General features: G+C 32.6%; 1 protein-coding gene across 11 annotated transcripts in view; it reads left to right on the forward strand.

Moving 5' to 3' along the window:
* Positions 1-3999: 3999 nt before the first annotated feature.
* LOC105279061 overlaps positions 4000-27615 on the forward strand; it is an 88217-nt gene continuing 64601 nt past the window's right edge. Inside the window, exons 1-6 of one of the 11 annotated variants that reach the window (XR_003407521.1) lie at positions 4163-4700; positions 7225-7346; positions 7543-8433; positions 8628-8750; positions 9422-9522; positions 9658-9884. Coding sequence is in view for 3 of the 11 variants with exons in the window: in XM_011338604.3 (XP_011336906.1) it covers positions 4510-4511; positions 4613-4700; positions 25412-25649 (328 nt within the window). In the remaining 8 variants the exon portion in view is untranslated. Of the gene's footprint in view, positions 4701-7224; positions 7347-7542; positions 8434-8627; positions 8751-9421; positions 9523-9657; positions 9885-20949; positions 21856-25092; positions 25181-25411; positions 25650-27615 lie in introns of those variants that run through there. The other 10 variants (XR_003407518.1, XR_003407523.1, XR_003407516.1 and 7 more) reach the window with 10 other exon arrangements.

Consider the following 27615-nt stretch of genomic DNA (forward strand, 5'->3'; position numbering starts at 1 on the left):
AAAGATAGTAAAAATGTAATTTTACTTTTGTTTAATTTATTCAATACGTAATAATTCATAAAATGTACTATTTTTTCTATTAATAATCGCATTATGTATAATAATTATACAGTGCTTGTAAAAGACACACAGTATAGAGTATATACAGAATACATACATATACACAACATATACAGAGTATTTGACACAACGATAGTCACAATTTTTTCATAAGTTACAATAATCGGATAGTTTTAGATGTAATTATTTAGTTTGTAAGCTGCAATAAAATGCAGCAATAAAAATTTCAAAAATGTTTTTTTTTCATAAAAAGTTTAAAGCCATTTTAACTTTTTCATATAGAATCATTTATATAGAACCATCTTTTATTTGTAATGTTGTAAACAGGATAAAAGCAAATATAATGGTAATCAATAATGTTAGTTTTTGCTGATATTTCACAATAAACAAATGCAGACAATTCATAATTTTTTAATTTGTTTTAAGAATAATAGATACAGACTCACAAGGTACAATAATGTTTAGAATATACTGCAATGAATAATGACAAATAAAAATATAATGTGAAGTCTTCAGAACGTATTAAAAATATTGGGTAGACCAAAATGTCAATGTCGATTCTTTAGCAAAATTCAAACGCAAAACTCTGCATTAAGAATGTATACAATATTTTGCGTCTAAACCCTGCCAAAGAAATCCGCATAGAACTTCCTGGTAACGTAAAACTGTGTTAATATTAAGAATCAATACAAAGTTTTGCATTTAATTTCTGTTACAAAAATCGACACGGACTTTCTCAATCAGACAACTCAATTTCTCAAACGGACAACTCACAATATATCAATTTTCGACTAATTTTTCAAGGACAGAGAAAGAGGGAGAGCGGAGAGAGAAATGGAGATAGAAAAAATGACCTGTCATGAATGTGAAATGGAGTATTTATCATAATTATTTCCCTGCTTAAAAAGTCCGATAGAAAACGAAAAAAAAATTCTTTTCTTTTTTAATCGTGTTTCTGATTCCTGATTTTCATAAGTAAGTTAATATATTAGCGATAGAAATTTAATGTAATATCATTAAAGTATCTTACATATCATATAAATAAAAATCTATAAGAGTATTACCAGTAATTGTATATCATGTTATACAAATTTCCTGAATAATAAGATATCATGCCTTATAATAATGTTCAAATAGAATTCTATGCAGTCCTATCTAAAATTTAAAATAGAAAAACTCAGCAATAAAATCCCGGTAAAAAATTTTTTATATATAATCAGACAAAACTGGTTATACAAAATTATATATCATTTTTGTCCATATATAAATAGATATGCTTATATATAAATGGATATGATATATATATATATATATATATATATATTTGTATATTATTAAAGATATGTAAGTAGTAAAATATATTATTTATTGTAATCTGAAGTCCGAATTTTTCGAACTTCAAATTGCTTGCGTGCGTGAACTACATGGACGTCCATGGGAGTCTCCTCTGTGCCGCAAGCGTAAAAATTCTCAAAAAAATTAATATACCAAGGTGTGTATATTAACTTTATTATATAACTGTCAGGCTAAATCTTAACGTCGAGTAAGAACTCGACGCGTGCACCACATAGCGGTGCGGAGCGAAAACACATATTCCTAGTTTATATAGAATCATATACAATTATATATAAATGCATCTGAATCATACTTGTGTTTATGTATATTTATACATGATGCAAGACTTATATATAATTATATATTAGACAAATACAGATCTATGTATAATTATATATAAAACATTGTAACGTTATATATAAGTATGCAAAGTGCGCATCTTATATGTAGCAGTTATTGCATTTATAGATAAATATAAGAAAACTATTTTTTCCTATACATATTTTTGAGAATTTTACGAATAATAAGATATCATATCCTTATGAAACCTTATGAAACCTTATGATAACGTCCAAATACTCTATGTAATGCTATCCGCAATTCACAAAATAATTACAGCTATAAAATAAGTCATAAAAACAAATGCAATGTGTATCAATCGTATATTATCACAACTTTTGCGTGCTTCTAATGTACTCCTATCAAGCCTTATCCAAAATTTCTTTCGTTTTCAATATAAAATAAAAATAGTATGCCACTCTATCATGTTCTATCGTAAATCAATACTATCGTTTTCTATTTATCCTGTTAATGTATCTATGCCGTCCTATCGTTCTGTATCAAAAACTTTCAGTTTCAATATATATAGAAACAGACCAAACAATAGTAGAGCAAATCTATCACGTCAAATAGTGTGACTATCATTTTTCTACTGTTTTTTTCAATGAACTCCTATCGTTCTTTATCTAAAAGTATATATTTATTTTTTCAATATAGGCTATGTTCCGAAATATATTACTAGTACTGAAAATCTATAGTTCACGTCGCATATATATAGATTTTCAGTACTAGTAATGTATTTCGAAACATAGCTTATATTGAAAAAATAAAGAATTCTAGATAGAGAATGATAGGAGTACATTTAAAAAACAGATAAAAAATAATAGTGTGACTACGTAGGCACACTATTTGATAGATTTGTTCTACTACTTTTTTATCAGTAATTTTCTATATTCAAACTGAAAGTTTTTGATACAGAACGATAAGATAGTGGAAATAGAAGGATAGTGTATTTCAGAACACAACCATCGATTTAATAAACGAAAAATTCTACTGTGACATTTTGATTCAAATACATAAGTGTCAGGGTTCGATTAAAGTCGTTAAATTCTATTCAAAAATACATGTGTATAATAAATCTCACATAACAAACGATAGATTCTACTGTGACATTTTGATTCAAGTACATAAGTGTAAGTAAATAATCTTTAGCTAATTCCGTAAATTAATTTTTGTATTTTTCAGGTGAAAAACGATAGATGTCTATACATAATTTTGTAAGTTGTCCAATTATTATGCAAGTGTGTGATTCGTATCTGAACACATAAAATAAGAATTGTATAAGTCACACAGAAATAATAAACTCTGTCGTGAATTTCCGTTTTATTAACATAAGTTTTAATATTCGAATAAATTACGATAGAATATTATAAATAATCATTTGTTAATGTTTCATAAAATAAAATGTTGCTTTTCCGGATAAATAAGGATAGCTCACGGTAGCACTATAAAACATTAAAAATCATAAGTACTGGAAGTTATTATATAAAATTATTGATCATCTGTTGTTTTATTTACATTAGAAAAATTTATTATAAGATTACATTTATTATGATAAACGTTTTTTCGTTATGAAAACGGTCTCACAAAGGCTACATAGGTTATCATACAATTTTTCGAGTATTCTTATAATTTTTATTCGTTGTCTATCTGACTTTTTAAGCAGGGTTCCTTTGCAATATACTTTAATATCATTAAAATTAGTTAGACTGTATCTAATCGATATAATTAAAACTTTACTACATTATTCTGTTATGCTGAATGTCACATTCTTTCTTTATTTTTATTAATTAGGGAGATATAATGTATTAGTGAAGTTTTAGTGAAATTAAGAAAGTTATTTTAGAAAACGGAAAGATTAGACAACATATTAAAATCAATTTTTGGTATCTACAAAAGGTCTATTTTTTATGTAATAACTAATATGAGAATCTCTAATGCTTTGCCCTTATATTATTATTAAGTGTGAAAATTAATTCGGTGTTTTTTTTTTTAAAAGTTGAGCCTTTATTACAAAAAATAACAAACATGTCAAAATATTCGCTATTATTTTCTAATACATTTCTTCCTTTATCGGACGAATCTCCTCTGAAAAAATAGAGTAAATAAAGATTCTGTTTCTTAGAAAAAAAGAACACCGAGTTTTTAAATTTATATATCTAATATAATAAGTATGTAATTTAATCATTTTCAAAAGTTATTTATATGCAAAAATTGCTGTAAGAGATTATATTTTTTTTTATTAATAAAGAAATTGAAAATTTGTTGTATTTGTTGTATTTTATTTAAATTATATATTGATATTCCATATAGAATAACATAATTGCCATAAAAGACTTTGAAATAGAACAGTAGTGTGAGGAAGAGCGTCCATATCCAAGGGTGTGCGAGCAGGCGCGATAGCGACATTCTGCGAGCGAGCAACCAAGAATGGGACGAGTTTACTCTCAGTATCGCGACGACCCTCGGCGGGTTAGGAGTCTCGAATTTGGTGGTGTTATTCTGTGCATGTTGAGAAACAGAAAACTTACAGTAGACGAAAGGCAAGCCGTGTGAAATATGAGAAGGTCTCTTCAAAGATGTCGGTGACCAATCTGAGAGCGTAACCAGCCATATTCATCAAAATACGTGCATTATTGCATTATTGTTTTTTCAATCCTGAAAGTCCAGAAAAGCTTATGAAGAGGGATCCGTGTGAAACGAATCTTATAAAAAATCAATCGGAAAAGTGTTTCTGTAATACGTGTTGTTGAGCGTTTTCTCACCTCTGCGCAAATGTAATTTGCAATACAATTTCATGTCCAACCATGTGTAATATATATGTGTAAAAAGTGTTTCATATACTTCCCATTTCCCGATACCTCTCCGCGTCAACTAGGATCGAAGAGAAATCTAATCTGAGGAGAAGTGTTATAGCTAGAGAAGAACAAGACAATTGTGAAGCTGTAACATTTATTATCGGAAAGGTAATGACAAAATTTTAATGCGAAGCAAACGATCTTTTACATCTTGATTACATCTTGATGTAAGCGATCAATGTCTCGATGTGTGAACAAGATTTTACCCTAGTTTTGCAATCCTGCTATTTAAGTTCTAAGGAAATGCACTTCTAAAGTAGCAAATATGCTTCAATATATTAAATACACAATATTCGTATATGTGACTCTGGATAATTTATCTTTAAAGTAAATAATTGATTATATACTTAAAATAAAAGTATCATTCCCGAATAATTATAACAGACATATAAATATAAATACGCACGCAGGCATACACGCACTTAGCTACCTGCGTACACACATGCACGCACATATATTTATATAGAAAGAAGGGGTATCACAAAAAGCGTTACTTTTAGTTTCAAAAGTGATTGTTCTCGAACTATTAATGATAAAAGAACTTCTTTCTGAAATATTTCGATTTGCTAGGATACTTTAACTCTCTTCTTGTTATATATTAGCTTTTTACTTTAACTTTATTATTGCCATATATTATTTATATTATATTAGATTTTTTATATTTATATCAAGCGACGCGGTAGCGTCGCGACACCAAGTACATAAAAAATAAGGTTCCGAGCAATGAGCATCACTGCATATATGTACATACGTCGAGCGTTGCCAAATTCATTGCATAAACGTCGAGCGCTCCGTAAAGCTTATCTGGAATTCATGTCATTTGACAGGTCACATAAACTTATGATTAAAATATTTCAGGAACTAAAAGCGATATCAAAAATCTAACGGCACTTTTATTATATAATATGAATGCAAGCTTTCGATTGCGACCAATTTGAATAAGATTAATGCAGTCAATCCTTAGTCTATTGTAAGCATACATTATAACTGCGAAGTTCCGTTTTCCATTTTCAGACTCACGTACATATGTTCGCACATACACGTGCAAAGCGATTTTGTCCCTCAAGCTTGCGTTCACACATGCGTTCATACATGCGTTCATACATGCACGATTTAATTTATTCGTAATTAAAAATACATGGAAAATGTTTTTTCTTACGACAAAAATATAAATCGAATAAGCTATAAAAAATTTTTAATTTACTTGTTTTAAATGAAATCATCGTGATAGCGTTACAATGATAATTAGATAATTCTTTTAATTGTGAAATATAAATTATGAAAATTTAAGATATATTTTGGAACATTTACTCATAGAACGAAACCGAGAAAGAAAGAGGGAGGGAGGCACGACGTTGCACGACGACGACGACGTTGCACGACGACGACGACGACGACGACGACGTTGCACGATGACGCCGACGACGACGTTGTACGACGACGACGACGACGACGACGACGTTGTATGACGATATCCAATCCAATAAGAAAATTTTAAGGATTAATATGACGAGAGAGTGAGAAGGTGAACGAGTGAGAGAGCGAGAAGACAAGAGAGCGAAAAAGCGAGAGAGTAAGAAAGTGAGAGGGCGAAAGAGCGGAAGAACGAGAGAGCGAAAAAGCGAGAAAGAGAGCGAGAGAGCGAGTGAGTGAGAGAGCGAGAGAGTGAGGGCGAGAGGACGACTTGTGAGTGAGAAAGCGAGAGAGCGAGAGAGCGAGGGAGAGCGAGGGAGCGAGAAAGCGAGAGGGCGAAAGAGTGGAAAAGCGAGAGAGCGAGAGGGCGAAAGAGCGAGAGAGGGCAAAAGAGCGAGAGAGCGAGAGAGCGAGAGAGGGCAAGAGAGCAAGAGAGCGAGAGAGGGCAAGAGAGCGAGAGAGCGAGAAAGCGAGAGAGCGAGAGAGAGAGAGAGAGAATTACAAAAAGGAGTGAGATCCCGAAAAAACCTTTTTAAAAAAAGAAAAAATATATACGCCAAGTACATAAAACCTCTCAACTTGTCAAAACTCAAAGCTAAATATGAAATCAATAATTAACTAGCCAAGTATCTAGAAGCAGTTTGAGTATTTTACCCAAACGTTTTCCATGCATACTCTCTTATTACATGACGACATTGAAGTACTTGGCGTGCTCGAATCACATTAAAACATACTGTCCTACCTATAAGAGACACAAAATCATTTGCGAATCATTATTAAAAATCATCAAGATACAAGATACAATACAAATCAAGATACTATACAAATTTACAAGAATACATGACCACTGCGATCCGGGCACGCCAAGTACTTCAATGTCGTCATGTAATAAGAGAGTATGCATGGAAAACGTTTGGGTAAAATACTCAAACTGCTTCTAGATACTTGGCTAGTTAATTATTGATTTCATATTTAGCTTTGAGTTTTGACAAGTTGAGAGGTTTTATGTACTTGGCGTATATATTTTTTCTTTTTTTCAAAAGGTTTTTTCAGGATATAATATACCGAGAATATTCCTTGTACATCTCTTATAGTATATTATGTTTCGTATATTCTCAGAATATACTTTTAATATCTCTTATAGTATATTATTTTTCGTACATTCTTAGAATATACTTTTAATATCTCTTATAGTATATTATTTTTCGTACATTCTCAGAATATACTTTTGAGTTACGCGAATGTATATGCGCGCCATATTGATGGCGCTGCAGTTCCTTCTCTTGTTCCCTGCAATTGATGGCGTGATTTTGACATGAACGTACAAATGATTAATCACAGGTAATTCTTTCTATTTCTTTCAAAATATATCAAATATAAGAGTTAGCGTATAAAAGACATTTCAGCCTGAAAGATATTTGTCATATTGTTTATCCATACTTGATAATTCGTGATCAAATACATTATTCTTGCAATGTAACCTCAAAGTCTATCTTATCACGCATGTGAGTTAATTAATATAAAATATATTTTACAGATACGTGTATGTAACAATAGTAACGCCGTTCTAGTACGCCTTTTCCGATATTGCTGTCTATTTGTTTGCTTTTTGGTCTGTTGCGGTGGTCTGATGATTGTGTGATTTGTCTACGAACGTGATTAATCCCAGGTAATTCTTTTTCGAAAATGTATCAGCTATAAAAGATTTTACAAAACATTTCAGCCTGCTATTTATCATAATTTTCATTCTTGCTTGATAATTCGTGATAAAATAAAATATATTATTCTTGCAATGTAATCTCAAAGTCTATCTTATCAAGCATGTGAGCTAAATAATATAAAATATATTTTACAGATACTCCGAAAGTCCAATTTCTTTCATTTGCTTTCTGGCCTGTTGATTTCAATTTTAGTTCTTGCAATTTGACATTTTGCAACATAATGTTAAACACTTTGATTGTTTTGAATATTGAAACACTTGAAAAGGACCAAATACTGTTAGTTGAAACGTTGTGTCACTAATTAATAAAAGTTGTGCCAGTTTGGTCGAAAAATTATTGAAATTATTTATTTAAACATCCATTGGCGAAGAAATTAGAGTTATTCAATACTACTTAATTTGACTAAATCCACAAGACATGAAACATTATGGACTTTAAATAATTTTGAATCCTCTTGAGTTTGCTAAATGACCATTCTGCAGAAGCTACTGTTGCAGAAATTGTTAATAATATTCTTAAGCTAACACAAATATTTGGAATCAGGTCATCTGGTTTGTACTCTATCTAAAGTTCTATTAGATAAGCCATGAACTGTTGCAATAACGTGTAATAACGATAATTTAATTTTTCTTCTTATTCATATTATATATCCTTGTATATTTATTGAGATGATTGTGTGACTTCTCTACAATCGTGATCACTCTCAGGTAATTATTGTTATAAGAAAATGTGTTAACTAAAAAAGATTTTATATAAAAGACATTCCTGCTTGAAAGATATGTGCCATATTTTTGTTCCACGCTTCATTGTTTATCATTATTAAATACGTTATTCTTGCAATGCAACCTTAAAGTCTATTTCATCGCACATGAGTTCATAGATGAATAAATATATTTTACAGATACCGTATTACATAGCAACGCTCTAGTACGCTCTTTTCCGAAAGTCCAATCTCTTTCATTTGCTTTCTGGCCTATTGCGGCAGATGATTGTGTGACTTCTCTACGATCGTGATCACTCTCAGGTAATTATTTTTATTCGAAAATGCATCAGCTATAAAAGATTTTATATTACAAAACATTTCCGCTTGAAATATATTTGCCATATTTTTGATCTTGGTTGTTCATTATAAAATACGTTATTCTTGTAACCTCAAAGTCGGAGAATTTATAAAATGTCTATTTTATCATAGTCTCGTCCTTTCTTTTGCTTTCTATCTTGTTAAAACTAATAATGTGATTTTTACGCACACTTAATTAATCGCAGATAATCTGTTCCTTGAAAGTTAAAGATATTTCTTGAAAAATAGTTTTGTTGTGCTTGTCATTCATGCTTGATAATTCATAATATTCTTTGATACCTGTTTGATTAATTATTAATGCAATTCATATAAAAATGGTAAAAAATTGACAGTATAATATTATGATCTAAAAATAATATAATATTCTCTAAAAATAATAATATATGCAATGTACTATTTCTCTCCATAATAATGAGTCTGTTCGGTTTAGCTGCACTGCAGAACTGGTGTAGTAAGTTAGGGTGAGAGAAATATATATTTCTTCACTCCAACTTATTGCACCACTTCAGCAGTGCAGCTAAAACGAACAGACCTAATATTACGATATTATTATTATTATAAGATATATATTGATTAATATACATAATTCGTAAATAATATATATATTTTAACAGAACAAGACAACAAAATAATGAATAGAAAGCGACCAAGAAAGGACATTTTATATATATCAAAGAGACACTGCAATCGATTAGCTGCGCAAGAATCAGAACTTGTATGTGACACGTTGTTGAATACGATTGTATCATCATATAACTATGAATATTTCGAATTTTTGATGGCTAATAATTCCACAATTGATTCACATACGAGACATGAATATAGTGATGAAAATATGTTACTTTTCCAGGTGTGATACGAAAATCACATGTGGATGCAACGGATGAGCAAATTTCAGCCCCGATCAAAATATGGCTAGTTCATGCCAAAGAGCGTATAGAAAAACAACACCGCAACACAGATGAAACATCTTAATTATGTTTTCTTAATTATGTTATACATGTGACATATATTTTATATTCTCTCCTCTTTAATATTAATATTATATTAATTTATTTAATAGGAAGATACAATGTATAAATTATAGGAATTGATAAAATGTATCAAAACAATATTAAAGTTTTATAAACTATATATTTGTAAACTGTAAATATGTAACCTAATCTAATCCATAACCTAATCTAACCTAAAATCTGTAAAAACCGCGCGCGCTAGCTCTTACATGATATACTAATAATATACCGACGACATCCTACGAATGTTTCACAGAATATTCTCAGTATATGTTACGAACTAAAATAGTAGGACATTAGAGCATTCTTAGTACGTACTCAGTACATCATAGTACGTATCTCGAATGTTCTGAGAATATACGCAATATACTTTTGCGATATTTGTAATGATGACTGAGTATTGCAAGTATCTTTATTGCAATGTAATAATTAATATAAAAGCAAGTACAGTTAAATATCAGAACGTGTTCCACTCTGTCTCAGTCTGTGTTCTGGCTGCGCGGTGGCGCTGTCCTCGCGCCTGCCTCCTCTAATGGTACGTTCTATAGTCCAATCATGACATCTCCTTTTTTTAAATTAAAATAAAATAACATTCATAAAATAAAATAAAATAATCCTGCTTATCAAAATTATTTAACCACATGACGGACTTATTAATAATAATATAACGTAAATTCTTAACATACATAAGATTGCAAATACTTAGGTTTACGTACAACTCTACCGCTTTTAGTTACAATCTTACTCGGTGTTACACTTCTTTGGCTATTATCTACTATCTTACTCGACGATGGATCAGGTGTTTCCTGAATTTGGTGATCCTCTCCCAAATCTGTAAGCGACTTAGCTAGATGATCATAATACTGAGGCTCCTCCTTGCTTTCAAACGGTTCACCTGAATCTCCCGACAAATGAATTCTATTTCGAATCAATGTTCGATCGTTCTCAGTTTTAATGGTGTAAGCTCTACCATTATTATTTTTATCTATTACAACTGCTCGATCCCATTGACCATTCGGTTTCTGTACTCTCACATTCTGGTTAAGTTGTAATTCTGGTAAATCTCTAGCACGACGATCATGAAATCTTTTCTGATTCACTTGTCGCGATTTTAATTTCTGCTTATGCTCCTCATATATTAACTTATTTTTATCAAAAAAATCAAAAACTACTCCTCGTACATTTCTTCCTAACATTTGATTAGGTGACTTTATCTCATTCGTTATCGGTGTATTCATTAATTCTAACATCGCTAAATAAGGATCTTTCTTATCATAAAACGCTTTCTTAAATATCCGCTTAACTGTTTGAATTTATCTTTCAACCATTCCATTACTTCGTGGGTATATTGGATTCGAAGTAACATGTTTAAAATTCCAAGTCTTTGCAAAGTTTTTAAATTCTCTGCTAGTAAACTGTGGTCCGTTATCAGATCTAATAATATTAGGAATTCCCCATCTGATAAAACAAGACTTAAGTGCTTTAATTGTTGTTATTGCACTTTCATCTCTCAAATGAATTATATCCACATATTTCGAAAAATAATCAGTGATTAATAAATATATTCTATTTTGGAATTTAAAAAAATCAATTCCAACCATTTCCCATGGACTATCCATAATTTCCGTGGGCTTCAACGTTTCTTTATTATTGCTACGTTGAAATCTTAAACAAGTTTTACAATTCGCAATCTTCTCCTGAATTTGTTTCGACATACTTGGCCAAAATACAATTTCACGCGCTCTCGCTTTAGTTTTTTCAATACCTAAATGGTTATAATGCAATCTATCTACAATATCTGGTCTTAATTGTTTTGGCACCACAACACAATCATTTTTAAATAATAAACCATTATATTCATACATATCATTGTGATAAGTATGATATGCTTTTGCCTCATTAGAAACATCTTTAATTTCTTCTGGCCAACCCTCTCTAATTAATTTAATAACAGTTTGCAACTCTCCATCTTGTGCTGTTTTGCTTACAAATTCGCTTCTTTTTAAATTACTCATATAACCTGCTATCGTAACATCTAAAATATATAAATTATGATCTATGTCATCTTCGCTATTTTTCAAATGAGGTCTTGACAAAGTATCTGCTATAACTAACTTTGTTCCAGGTTTATACTGTAATTCAAAATCAAAAGGTTGTAAACGCATGCGCATTTTTTGTAATCGTATTGGTACTTCCACAATTGTCTTTTTAAATATAGAAATCAACGGTTTATGGTCACTTTCAACGATAAACGTCTGTCCTAATATGTATTGCCGAAATTTTTCACATCCATAAACAATCGCATAAAGCTCCTTCTCAATTTGAGCCCACGAGCTCTGAGCTGGTGTAAATGCCTTTGATGCATACGCAATAGGCTTGTTATTTTGTAATAAAACAGCACCTACGCCTGATTTACTCGCATCTACACTAACTGTAGGCTGTAAATTTAAATCATAATACTGTAATACTGGAAATTCACTTAACTGTTTTTTTATTAATTTAAATGCCTCTTCATGATGCTTTTCCCAATTAAAATCAACATCATGTTTTATCAACTCGCATAACGGAGCTGTAATTTCCGTCGTGTTCGGAATAAATTTGGAGACATAAGTTATCATACCTAACAGTCGTTGTACAGCCTTGACATCACTAGGTCGTTCCATATCAACTATTGCTTGCACTTTGGCATTATCAGCCTGAATGCCCTTATCACTAAATATATGGCCTAAAAATTTAACCATCTTAACTGCAAACTTACACTTCTTTTTATTAAATTTAATTCCGTGTAGTTTTGCTCTTTTCAAGACTTGTTCTAAAACCTTTTTATGTTCCTCATTGTTTTTAGCCCAAACTATAATATCATCAATATATACGCTTACATTCTCGAGTCCCTGAAAAATGTCACTATATGATCGATGAAAAACTTCTGGAGCTGTTTTAATACCATAAGGCAATCGAAGAAAGCGATAACGTCCATAAGGTGTTTGAAATGTTGTTAACAATGAGCTTTCTTCCGTTAACTCTATTTGCCAAAAAGCTGTAGAGGCATCCTAAAACACTAAAAACTTCAGCATTCGACAATTTACCTGCAATTTTCTCAAATGTAGGAAACTTACAATGTTCTCTGAGTAAAGACTCATTCAAATTTTTTGGATCTAAACATATTCTTAACGTTTTATCCGGTTTTCTAACAATAACAACCGGATTAACAAACTCAGTAGGCTCATCCACCCGTTTTATTATTCCTTGTTGCTCCATTTTCTGAAGTTCTAATTTATACTGTTTCTGTAACTTAAATGGAATATTGCGACACTGCTCTATCTTACCTTTATAACCCGGTGTTAACTTAAAAGCATATTGTTGAGCTATTCTGCTAATTCCTTGAAATACTTCGTCATATTTACTAACTAAATCTTTAATATCATTATTTTTTTCTTTTAATTCCGCAATTCGTTTCACTAATTCCAGTTCTTCCAAAGTCTGTAAACCCAATACCGGAATAGTCTGTACAGAATTAGCCACAAAGAAATCTAAATTCAAAACTTTGTTTTTAACTTGACATTCTAATTTAACTTTACCTATCACTGGTATTTCTAAACCATTATAATTTGCTAATCGCTCTGTTGTTTTATCTATTCTTTTTATCAAACCCAATCTTTTATAATCAGCGATGCTGATAATATTGCACCCTGCTCCTGTATCCAATTTAAAATTAAGCAACTTTTGTACGTCTTTAAATATAACTTTTTCATACCAACTACTTGCCGATTTTACACTAACATCTACGTTTCCTAACAAATATACCTCCTTATCATCATCATTGTTCTCAACTACCGTATTTACATTTTTACGTTTACATACTTTTGCAAAATGATTCAGTTTATAACAATTGTTACATGTTTTATTCATCGCCAGACAAGTCCTATTAGGGTGCGTATATCCACATCTGGTGCATGGTGTCGTCGTCGCTTGCTGCGGCGGACGTCGCTGCGTAGCCTGTCGTTGTGACTGCGTTGGTCCTTTCTTCGAAGTGGTCGTTGCTGATTTTTTTGGTTGATTATCTTGGTCCGCACGTTTGTTATTCCGTTTTTGTACCACGTCTACTCGTTCTGTAAGATTTAATTTCTCCAGTTGCCGATTTGCCAATTCAGCTGCTCTGCATAAACGCACTGCCTTGTCTAACGTCAAATCTTCTCGTAACAGGCGATCCTTCAGTTGTTTACTCTGGATACCACTCACAATTCTATCTTTTATAAGGCTATCTTTAAGTTCTCTAAACGCACAATCCAAGCTAAGGCGTTTGAGATCAGTGATAAAATCATCAAAACTTTCATCACTCTTTTGATTGCGTTGAAAAAGAGGTGACGACACTCTCATTTCGTTTTGGAACACAATAGTTTTCAAAAGCTGTAACCACGCTGTTAAAATTTCGTTGCTGCTCCTCGGATAATTCAAAAGTCTCAAATTTTTCCAGAGCCTCTTCCCCTATAGCATGGAGAAGTATAGCTACTTTGGTTTCCTCTAACTTGTTTATACTTTCCGTGGCTAGCATGTAAATCTTGAATTTTTTATACCATTTCGCCCAATTCTCCGACACGTTTCCGTCAAAAGAGAGTGGGATGAAGGCTTGAAATTGAGATTCGAGCCCAGCATCGTACTACTATTGTTCTGCTGCGCCATTGTACGTTAGTAACGTTAACTTCAATACTTTCGCTGCTTCTTTCTGTCGTTAATTCTTCTCTTCCAGTGTCCAGCTTCTTTCGACTTTGACTGACTCACTTGTCGACTGCACCATGTAATGATGACTGAGTATTGCAAATATCTTTATTGCAATGTAATAATTAATATAAAAGCAAGTACAGTTAAATATCAGAACATGTTCCACTCTGTCTCAGTCTGTGTTCTGGCTGCGCGGTGGCGCTCTCCTCGCGCCTGCCTCCTCTAATGGTACGTTCTATAGTCCAATCATGACAATATTCTACGAACATTCTCAGTATCTACATGTGCTGTTAGGGTGTTCTCTAAATACACTGATAAATATATTATTTATATGATTACATTACTTATTTTGAATTTATATAATGTTACATTATACTTTATATTATAAAGTAACTATTAATGTAACTATTAAATCAGTTACTAGTTACCGAACATATGTAGGTAACATATGTAGATCGAAACGTTGCGTGATATATTATTGTTTATATGCCAGTATAAGGTCGATTAAATAAATCAAGTTTCTTATATGTAGGTAAGTTAAGTTACAGTTACACGTGGAGAGAAAGAAACGAAGATAAAGTTAGAGTTACCGAAAAAAGTAACTATACCCAGCAAACATTTTCTGCAATTACAAATGTGGCAACAAATTATGTTTGCCGGAAGGTCGCAAATAGAAAACATACTTTGTAAACATACTTTATTGCAATTCTGTTAGCACACTTCCGTCAATATGCAACATTTTCACCGTTCTATTGTCAGATTTGCTCTAATGTTGTCGTCAATTTGACTGTGGAATATGTTCGTCAGATTTGGTTCACAGTGGAGACTAACTGAGGACACAGTAGGCTCTGGCTTTGGCATTATAGTTCCGCTGACATTTGTTTCTCATTTGGCAACATCCCACAACCAAAAAAGGTTTGCTGGGTAATATAACTGTAATTGCGTTAGAAGTAACGAGTTACTTCTCAACTCTGGTTAAATGTGACAGCACTTTTTCGACGTCGAAAACGAACAAAGAGCCAATATTAAATTTTGTTTTAAGTTGACCAAAACAGCTGGCGAAATGTACAAAATGATGAAAAATGTACGGTAGTAATTGTTTGGAATATTCTGACATTTTTAGATGTTCGATTTTGTAACACCAGGAAAGTAACACCAGATATAAGGACAGATAAACTTTTTACGCTTCACAAGCACCAAATTAAATCATATTTCCGAAAATGTGCAGATATATATCGTTTGAAATTCTTCGATCCGCTATTTGCAAGACTCATGAAAAAGCTCATATACAGACATACATAAACGCATTGTGTATTAAATTCTGACCAAGAATTTGGACAAACGAAAGGTCTATGCAAGCTTCGTACCACATACACTAACGGAGAATCAAAAAACATCAGAATAAAGCACTGCAAAGACATGCTAAGGCCGGGAGCACAGACTTTTGCATAACGTATAATGCATAATACATAAAAAAATAAACCAATGAGAATCTTCCATTTCTATTCTGGGGAAGGGAATGGAGGATTTTGATTGATTTATTTCCTTATGCATTATGCGTTATGCATTATGCAAAAGTCTGTGCTCAGGCCCTAAGAATGACCGATATTGATCCAGATTTCAAAAACATTGTAACTGATGAAACATAGTGTTTACAATATGAGCCACTCATAAAGCGGCAGAGTGTGAAATGACAAAAAAAGAATAGTAAACGTTACCTTCTCGTGTCATTCTGGTACTTGGTTACTAAGTAAGAAATATTATACAAATATTTTAGATCTGTGTTTATCTCAAATATTACACTATATCTATTGGTCCAATTATATAAATTGATTATAGACGTCAATTAACTCAATAGTTCACAAAACTATGAGAATGAAATTATTTTGAAACAATACACTTTAATTATTACAAAATACACGTCACAGTTTTTGTAAACATTTAATTTTTCCTAGTATTTTACATATCTACTAAAAGTAAGTTTTATTTAACCATAAGCTAATTTATTGTCGATCGAGCTGGCAAAAATCATAAAAAATAGATTCACGACGTTTCGACCAGCTCGGTCGGCAATAAATTGGCTTATGGTTAATTATTCTACTGGCGATATACAGCACTTTACTTACTTTTAGTAATTTTTTATTTTATTACGTTTATACGCCACGTTCGTATACGTTACATACTTATTGTAGCGACCGCGGCAGCCACAAGCAGAGAAGCGTCCTCCATATAGTATAAGGGTGCTAGATGGCGCTCGCCATGCGCTTTCTCGTAAGCAAAAATCTACAAAGCAGCATATATAAGGAGGCCCTCCGTCATTGACATAGGAATATATGGACGGAGCCTTTTACGAGGGGAAGTTGAGATTAGCGGTAAGGGGAGAGCACTGGCACTTCGTGTAACTTCGGCTGTTCGGGTATGTCGGTTCCGCTAGTGATATATATATGTACGATGAGTTATTGTGTTGTTTCGGAATGTAGCAATCGTATTAATGCAAAAAGGAAAAATTGGCAATAACGTATGAAAGAAAATAATGATCCGAAAATTTCTTTTCATCTGTAAGTAAAACATACAATTGTAGGTTATACACAATGCCGGTAAAACGTTTCAGATATTGTTATGTGTTTATTATTATTTAAATTTATTATTATTGTGTTAAGAAAGAATTTTGGCTTGTTTATTATTATATATTAATATTAAATATATGAATTAATAAAAACTATAAATGAAAAACTGTTATCGAACAATTATTCATATGAATATAATAAAAAACACATAACAATATCTGAAACGTTTTACCGGCATTGTGTATAACCTACAATTGTATGTATTTTACTTACAGATGAAAAGAAATTTTCGGATCATTTTCTTTCATAAGTTGTTGCCAATTTTTCCTTTTTGCATTAATGCGATTGCTACATTCCGACACAACACAATACCTCATCGTACATGTAATTTCAGTGTCATAACTTTACAAAACTTTATTAAGTATCATTCGGGCGATGTCGAGAACAGCCGAACTCGCCCGATTTGCCAGCAGCCTCTCCTTACCGCAAATCTCATAACCCCCCTTGCCTAAGTTCGTAGCATAGGCTCCGTCCATATATTCCTATGTCAATGCCCTCCGTCAACGTTAGATCGGATCGGCCCAATGCTAGAAAAAGCAAAGAAATTTTACTACATTCGCCGTCCGGTACTAGATATCGATCTGTTCTAGAATCTAGAGCATCTTTTCGATTCGCTAGTCCCTCACAGAAATACATTTTACTATTGCTTACAACATGCAGTAGATCTATAGAAATTTATTTTTTTAAGAAAGAATAACAAATGATGCCCCTACAAACGCATAAACTTACAATTGAAGCGATATTCTGTCATAACCAGAGACCGGATCACGGTGCCGTTTTCCCCACTCCAAGCGCGTGCTAGCGGCCGAGCGCCTCGAGAAGCAGTACCGTCACTGCGCCAGTCTAAGGGGGCATCGTCGCGTAGAATGCAAAAATATCTATATACTAAAAATATCTATATAATAAATATATACATATACCTACATATATATAAACAATATATATAATATATAAAAATTATTATATAAATATATATGTTTATATATTTAAAATATTATATATAGATTTAAATTATTATATTATTATTTAATTATTATTTAAAATTATTATTTAAAATATTATATATAGGTATCTAAAATAAATAAATTAAAAATAAATTATTTTTCCTATCTGAAACAATGAGTAACGAAGTAATGAGATAAATTGTTGAATTTAAAATTTTGGCGTCTATCTGTTAAAACAGCTTTATAGCGTGAAAAAGTACTTTCTACTTCGGATGAGACCGGATGGGTGCGTACTTAAGAAGAGCCAATTATTCCGAATTTACTTGTACGTCTGACTCTCTACATTCAGAAATTTTGATTAACTTTTGTAAGCCACTATTTTTGGTTAATATATTAACCAAATTTTAATAATTTATTTTAAATAATTTATTTATTTTAGATACCTATATATAATATTTTAAATAATAATTTTAAATAATAATTAAATAATAATATAATAATTTAAATCTATATATAATATTTTAAATATATAAACATATATATTTATATAATAATTTTTATATATTGTATATATTGTTTATATATATGTAGGTACATGTATATATTTATTATATAGATATTTTTAGTATATAGATATTTTTGCATTCTACGCGACGATGCCCCCTTAGACTGACGCAGTGACGGTACTGCTTCTCGCGGCGCTCGGCCGCTAGCACGCGCTTGGAGGGGGGAAAACGGCACCGTGATCCGGTCTCTGGTCATAACTTTAATTGAAAATTTTATTCATATGACGTATTTGATATCTTTTCTTATTTCTTCTTTTTTTAAGGGTAAAGTGTTACAGAAATTGTATGCATGAAAATAATAATAATAGAATAGAAAAAGATAGGGTAATATTGATATATAATAACTTTTCCATAAAACCAAACAGCGCGTGAACTTGACATCTTTCTTGTACCTTTTCTTTGAGAATGTAATTTTATATGGATATCATAACACTTTTAATATACATATATCTTGTACATATATTTTTTACTATTTCTAAATAATTTGTTATTATTTTTGGTAATTATTTAGTTTAACGGAGCAACCTCGGATGACCTTAACCTTGACATATATTATAAAGGTCACTCTCCTAAGTGACCTTCAAAATGTTTCAGCCGTCACTCATTGTTTATTAAAAAGTTATTAACAAAAGAAGTTTAATGATATGTGGTAAGGGGATAAGTCAGCCAGAATCTATACAGTGCTGGCAAAAAGTTCCGGAACGGTTAAAAATCTTGGAAAATAATGATTTAGTGGAAAAAGGTTTCAAACAAAAAGCATAGGGCTTAAAAAAATCTATTAGATGACGATATCTATTTGACCTTGGTATGACCTTGGAAAGCCCGGTCATGGTCAACATATAAATCTTAAATGGAAACCCCTATTTTTTATTACATATTCTTGTAGCTTATCTCGAGAGCTTTTCGAAACGCTATAATAAATTCTTTTCTCTTACGTACTTTTTGACTTATAAGGCTTGAAGGTTACACAGTACCGCCGGCATTAGAATTACTCAAGGTGTACCGCATGGAGGTTGCACGGTCGGATTTATACCTCTTTTGTGTGTGTGTGCGCGCGCGCGCGTGTGCGTGTGTGTGTAATGTCGTTGTTCGTACATACGAGTATAAACTATTTTTGTGAAGTTAGTTTTATGAAGAACATATACACACACTTATATACGCACGCACACACACTCATACACACTCCTACACGCACTCATACACGCACGCACACACACACGCACTCATACACGCACGCGCGCGCGCACATACACACACACGCACAAAAGAGGTGTAAATCCGACCGTGCAACCTCCACGCGGTACACCTTGGGTAATACTACCGGCGGTACTGTGTAACCTTCAAGCCTTATAAGTCAAAAAGTACGTAAGAGAAAAGAATTTATTATAGCGTTTCGAAAAGCTCTCGAGATAAGCTACAAGAATATGTAATAAAAAATAGGGGTTTCCATTTAAGATTTTTATGTTGACCATGACCGGGCTTTCCAAGGTCATACCAAGGTCAAATAGATATCGTCATCTAATAGATTTTTTTAAGCCCTATGCTTTTTGTTTGAAACCTTTTTCCACTAAATCATTATTTTCCAAGATTTTTAACCGTTCCGGAACTTTTTGCCAGCACTGTATATATATAAGCCAAATATCACTCACTCACTCACTGACTCATCAACGTGCAGCCCGAACTATTGCACCTATCGACTTGAAATTTTAAAGGTATCTTCCTATTATCACGTAGGTGCTCACTAAGGAAGGGTTTTCCGAAATTCCACCCCTAATACCACTCACTCACTCACTGACTCATCAACGTGCAGCCCGAACTACTGCACCTATCGACTTGAAATTTTAAGGGTATATTCCTACTATCACGTAGGTGCTCATTAAGGGAGGGTTTTCCGAAATTCCACCCCTAACGGGTAAGAAGGGATAAAATGTATTTTTATTTAATTCTACACATAAATATCGCGAACGAAGCCGTGACGGGGGATGCTAGTGTATTAATAAAATAAAGCAATTTGTCAACGATCACTGGCACTTTATTTAAAAGTGTCACACACGACGTTTCGACCTCAAATCGGGTCCTTATCAAGTGTAAAAAAGTCGATGTCTAAATTAATAAAAGATAATTAAGTCGATCTCTAAATTAATAAAAGATAATTAAGTGTATACAATATAAAAAATATAAAAATAACAATATTAAATTGGACTTACTAGCAGAGAAAGACTTAACAACATTCACAATGAAACAAAGATCCAACAACAAAGAGACACGTCCGTAGTCGGTGGCAGCCAACAAGAAAATGGAGTCATGAGGAAAACAAGATGTTATTCAAATAGAGTCATATGTACCGGGTAGACTCTTAGTATCTTTCTGTAGATTAATAGTATGGTCGTGTCTCTTAATGAACACCATCTCTGCCAGCTCACGCTTTCGCAAATGCGTCTCCTAATGCAAGATGTTAATATTTTGCCAATCAAAACAATGGCCATTCAACGCGCTGTGTCTGCTAACCACTGACCAACAATCCCGGCTCTTCCTTATATCGGATCTATGCTCTTTAATACGCTCTTCTAGGTGCCTCTTCGTCTGCCCGATGTAACACGCATTACAGTCTGAACAATTCTGAATTAATTCTGTATACTACTCCCATTTTTCTGCCTTTCTCAATATAATCCTTACAACGTTTGATGAAACAATCCAATTTATTAGGGACCATGTAAGCAACAAAAAGTCCACAACTCTTCAATATTCAATGTTTCACTAATCCCTCGAACATATGGAATAGCAATAAAACTTCTCTTCCTTTCCATATTATTAACCGAGTTAACACTTCCATTGCTCACACTACTCCCATACCTAATATCATGTAATCTTCTTGCAATGCGTCTTTGGATGAAATCATGTGGATAAAAATTATTGGTCAGGATTGTTCTAACGATATTAATATTACTTTCATGGAATCTACTATCCGACAACAACACTGCTCTGTCAACCAGGCTATTCACAACACTAGCCTTATGCATCATAGGGTTACCACCTAGAAAATTGATATAACGGCCAGAAGACGTTGGTTTCTGGTACCAATTAGTAATCAACTTTCCATCATTACGGATGACTGTCGTATCCAGAAAATTCAGAGACTCACCACACTCTACCTGCAAAGTAAACTTTAATCTAGGATGGTAATTATTGAAAACCGTTAAAGTGTCTTTTATCTTTTCCGTCGGTAAAACCATAAAAATATCATCGATGGGTAATTATTTACCCTTGGTCACCCTCCACCAATGACCCTGACCTTGACATATGTTGTCAAGGTCACCCTCCTGAGTGACCTTCAAGAGGTTTTAGCCGTCGCTTGTTGTGCGTTAAAAAGTTATTAACAAAATACGTTCAGTAGTTTTGTATGGATTTCCGACTTTTCACACGAAGTAAGGACTTGAATTTGACATATATTACAATGGTCACTTCCTCGAGTAGCACACAGAAGGTTTCACCCGTCGCTCATTGTTTGTTAAGAAGTTATTAACAAAAGAAGAACAAAGTAAGAAAGAAAAATAATAAATATTTCAGATTCATATACTTTATTCAGCAATATTATTATTAATAGGATAAATTTGCAGAAACTCAACTTAACCTAACCTAACCTAACCTTGGCGGGGGATTAGCGAAGTATATGTATTCTGGGCTCCAGTTTCGGAAAATAGAACCGGATTAGGTTAGGTTAGGTTAGGTTAAAGCAGAGAATACTTTGTATTTAACTTTTTGTGCTGTTGGTTAAAGTGAAGAATACTTCGTACTTATATTAAAAGAAACTATTCTATATATTAACGATTCACTGCTTTAATGACTTTCCTACCTTCGGTCATATACATATTCGTTGTTTATGTCTTTTAATATTCAAAATAACTACTATATTATAAATAACTACTATATATATACCCAGCATATACTTTTCAAATTTATTAAATCGTTGCAAATCTTTGAATATGCTGGGAAAGTGTATGTTTCGACATATGTAGATCTCCATATATTACGTCTTAACTACTAATTTTAACTCGCACATTTTTCAAATTTCTTTTGTTTATAACTTTTTAACGAATAACGACCGACGGCTGAAACCTCTTGAAGGTCACTCAGGAGGGTGACCTTGACAACATATGTCAAGGTCAAGGTCATTCGAGGTTGCTCCGTTAATTTAAATAATTACCATACAAAATTTATATATTATGTTAGTATTAATTAATTAATACTAATATATTAACTAATAATGTATTCTGATATATTTTTAAATCTTATGATATAAAAATAAATCGTATGTATGTATTTACTCAATATTAAAATAAACTATAAGAAAATATGAACAAAAATATTCCTATTCTTGCAATTTTTCAATATTACTGGCATATCGCAATCCGATTAGGCTAGTATAATCGTATAATATTTTTTTATTTAGAGAAATGTGCTAATAGTTTTCTAGAAAAATGATCTCCGAGTATGTGTATAAGTGATGATTATCTTCCTTAACATCATTTTCTTGATCGCTTTAGATGAGATAATTGAATGATGTTAATTTTCTTACTATTCTCAAACATTCATGGATTCAGTTGGAAGAAATAAATCTTGATACCGAACGTATTTTATGCGACATGCTTTATCCTCTTATGCGATAATATCGCGTTACCTATTTGATTGCGTCCATGTAAAAGCGCCCCGAAATCTCTTGCCACAAATTCTTGAATTATTTCAAATAGTTACGCAAGAAGATCGCGTCCACTTTGTCCATTTGCATTATCATCGATGTGCTTGCAAAATGTATCGTGCTGATTACCATCATGAAACTGCTTATACAATTAACAATATAATTCGCAAACAGTACATGTTTGCTTTTACATTGCCGTTATTTACATCATTGTTATTTGTGTTCCTTATTAAACACTCATGTCACATATTTCATTATTAGCCATTGCAATTAAGTTTTTGACTCCCAGAAGCGCACTTTTTCTCTCTGCCACATTACTGATAAATTGTCCAATGCCAAAGATTATTATAATAAAAAGAGAGGAAAGCAAAATAATAAAAAAAAACTTCTAAGAAAGAAAACCAATTATAGCTCCTAAAAATGACAAATGAGTAATTAATTTAGTAAAGTGTGTATTCGCTAAACTCAAAATTTTAATAAAAAATTTTAATCAATAACTATAGAAATTACTTCGTCAGTGAAATCATTAAAATTGCTCATATTTTAGTGATTCATCGATCACAATCTGGCAATCATCTCGATGTTCAGATGTTCAGATAATCGTATGAGACATTATAAAACTTTCTAACTTTTAAGAAACTGCGCGCCAATGGGATTTGTTAGACTTTTTAAAACACAGTTATTATTCTTTTTCTGCCAGAAAGCAATCCCACTAAATTAGAATCAATATAAATCTAGGTAAATCTACCGATTAGCGAACCCACTTCCTATCACCTTGTCCTTGACATATATTATAGAGGTCACCCTCCTGAGTAACATTGTGCAAGTTTTAACCGTCGGTCGTTGTTTACTAAAAAGTTATTAACAAAAGAAGTTTAATGATTTTGCACGAATTTTCAGCTGTCTACGCGAACCAAGAACATAATATTGACATATATTACAAAGGTCACCTTCCCGAATAACCCGCACTAGGTTTTAGTCGTCGATCGTTGTTTATAAATAAGTTATTAACAAAAGAAAGTTTGCAAATATAGTAGTTATTTTGAATATTGAAAGATATAAAAGACGAATATGTATATGAACGAAGGAAGGAAAGTCATTTAAAGCAGTGAATCGTTAATATATAGAATAGTTTCTTTTAATATAAGTACGAAGTATTCTTCACTTTAACCAAAAGCATAAACAGTTAAATACAAAGTATTCTCTGCTTTAACCTAACCTAAACTAACCTAACCTAACCTGGTTAGGTTATATTTTCCGAAACTGGAGCCTCGGACAGCTCGTTTTCAGCCCACTTCGCGGGAGGGCGGGGGGCAGGGGCTTCGCCCCCCCCCCCGCCGGAATCCATGCTGTGTACCAGGTGATCACAATCTGTACGGTAAAATCTGTTACACTGGTTCTGGGGGGGGGGGGGGGGCGAAGCCTCTGCTCCCCGTTCTCCCGCGAAGCGGGCTGAAACCGAGCGTATGTGTCCGGGGCTCCAGTTTCGGAAAATATAACCTTTTGCTTGTTGTAGACGGCTGAAAATTCGTGCAAAATCATTAAACTTCTTTTGTTAATAATTTTTAGTAAACAACGACCGACGGCTAAAACCTTTTGAAAGTCACTCAGGAGGGTGACCTCTATAATATATGTCAAGGACAAGGTGATAGGAGGTGGGTTCGCTAATCGGTAGATTTACCTATATCTATATGAATAACTTATATTCACTGCGAAAAATGTTACCCTAGCCAGGGTTCGAACCTGGAACCTCCCTCATGCCGTGCGGGCATCTTACCAATTCACCACATGCCTCGGTGGTCAAATTGGTAAGAGTTTTACATTTTTTCATGTGTTGTTTGAAAAACTGCCAGATATAATGCACGCGCGTGTTAAATGTCTTATTTGCACACGTCGAGATGTTGGCGCATTTTGAATATGAAACATGCATGCATTTGTAGAAAATGGATCGCAATATCATGTGCGTAAAACAAAATACAATAATAATGTTCAGCATGATTGTAAGTTTTATCATATCCTTTTTCATTGTGTGTCCTCAGATGTTTCATGGCACGTGGCACTGGTGGTCAGTACTCTTACTGCTCCTGTTGGCCACGCGACTCCTCTCTGTCTATAGTCAATGTGGATCATATACTCGACAAGAGCGGCAAGAAAACCAAGACGAGCAAAGCAAACTAGCACTTTACAAAGTCAGTTTAAGGACCTACTGGTCAAGAGCGCGATTTCCGCGACATTATCCAGAATGGAAGCCTCCTGCACAATTTGGCAAATTATTCGGTAAGTGATTCGTGTGTTTAATGAACATTCATTAGTTGCATAAGAAACGTGCAATTTGTTAAATAACTTCAATCTTAATATATTCATTACTAGCGTGCGTGGTTGGAAAAACCATATACTATAGCCTATTTTATATTTTCTTTATTTCTAGTATTGAAAAGATAGACTTTTTTTATTTTTATGCAAGTAAAATAAAAAAGTTGCTATCGCATGTATATAACATTGGCTCGACACATTATCTGACTCGTTACATACACGTATACATGTATACGTATACACATATAGGGTCTCATTACAATCTTTTCATGCAATTATGTTCTGAACTATTCGTTCTTCGAAAACATTTTTCAAATAGAACTTATTCTGTTTCGAGGGGGACATTTTATTATGGACACAAGTCTTGTTTAGGTGCCTTCGAGATTTCAAGGTAACCTTAATGTTTTTTTATGGAATTATATGTTTTCATTTAACTAGACGTGCAGCCAATTCCGAGACGAATTCATTGACCTATAATATGTTGTTCTTCTAAGATCTTTCAAGATCACTTAAATCGTTTAAATCACTTAACATCGTTTAAATTCTCCTTTCTAAATGTTTTCCTAAACATTCAGAAAATCTTCCTTATTTTCTGTATTCGAAAGGACGACATTGGACATCAATACAATGATTTATTTTGTCCCTGAATTTCTATGAAGTTCTACTTCCTCGAAAGTTGCCCTAGTAATTTGTTGACAGGCATCCATAATCCAAGCTTTCATATTATCATATTATAGGAGTAATGGTTTCTTCTTGGTAAATTTATCTTTTACAAAATTTCCATAAAAAAAGTCTAGAGGCGTTAAATACCTTAATGGAAAATGTATCCTACTTTCAACTAGGAAACATGTTCAATGTTTGTCGAACTCTGCATTATGAGCAGGAGCTCATCATGCTGAAACCACATCCGTACTCTTGTGGCGAATAGAACATCTTCTAAAAGCTTTTGAAGTTCATTTGAAAGAAATTTAGCATTGCAGCAGGCTCCAGTCAGTGTACTATTAAACAAATGTGGGCCCACTAGTGACTATCTACAATAGCACATCAAACATTTAACTACTACTGACGCTGACGTTCAACTGCTCAGTGCCAATGTGGATTCTCATTCAATAGCCAATAGATGTTATGCCGATTCACTTCTCCACTGTTTTTGAAAATAGCTTCGTCAGAAAATAGCACATAAGAAAAAATGAAAGGTTCATAATATTTTCTGCAGTGACAAAACCGCAGTCTGGCAGTATAATCGGCATCAGTTAATGTTTGATGAAAAGAAATGTAATACGGGTGAAAGCGATGTCGTCTTAGTATTCTAGATGCAGTAGATCGTGGTACACTACAATAGTTTTCTATCAGCTTGATGCGAGAATTCACAGTTACTGCTGCGAGCGTTACAATCTCTGAGTCTTATAAATATTGCCCATGATGATATTATTGCAAATATCCTTGCCGAACACGAAGTTCACAATTTTAAATCACCACATGACTTGGATGCCGGCGATCTGGAAATCTCTCATGAGACAATTTTGCAGCTATCCTATAATTTTAATCCTTTATTAATTTTATTGGAGAACCAAAATCAAATTTAATGCAAAAAGTTAAAAATTAACAAAATGGCGATACTCTCTTCAAAGAGAGACATATATTTTTATATCTTCTTCGTTTTTTACTTTGTTTTTATGATAAAAAAATCTTTAGTTTTGAAAATTTATATAAAATGTCCGGTAATAATGTGGCTGAAATTTGGATGTTCTTAGAGCGAAATCTTAAAATCAACATATATTACATATATTCTATTTACATATGTTATATATACTGTATACATTAACTAGATATATATAGAAAAATATAAATATGAAATACAATAAAAAAATTAATAAAATAACATTAAGAAAGTTGAAAGTAAGATATAAAAAGTAATCTCAAATATAGA

The sequence above is a fragment of the Ooceraea biroi genome, chromosome 2, assembly GCF_003672135.1.
Source record: "Ooceraea biroi isolate clonal line C1 chromosome 2, Obir_v5.4, whole genome shotgun sequence".
Lineage (NCBI taxonomy): Eukaryota > Metazoa > Arthropoda > Insecta > Hymenoptera > Formicidae > Ooceraea > Ooceraea biroi.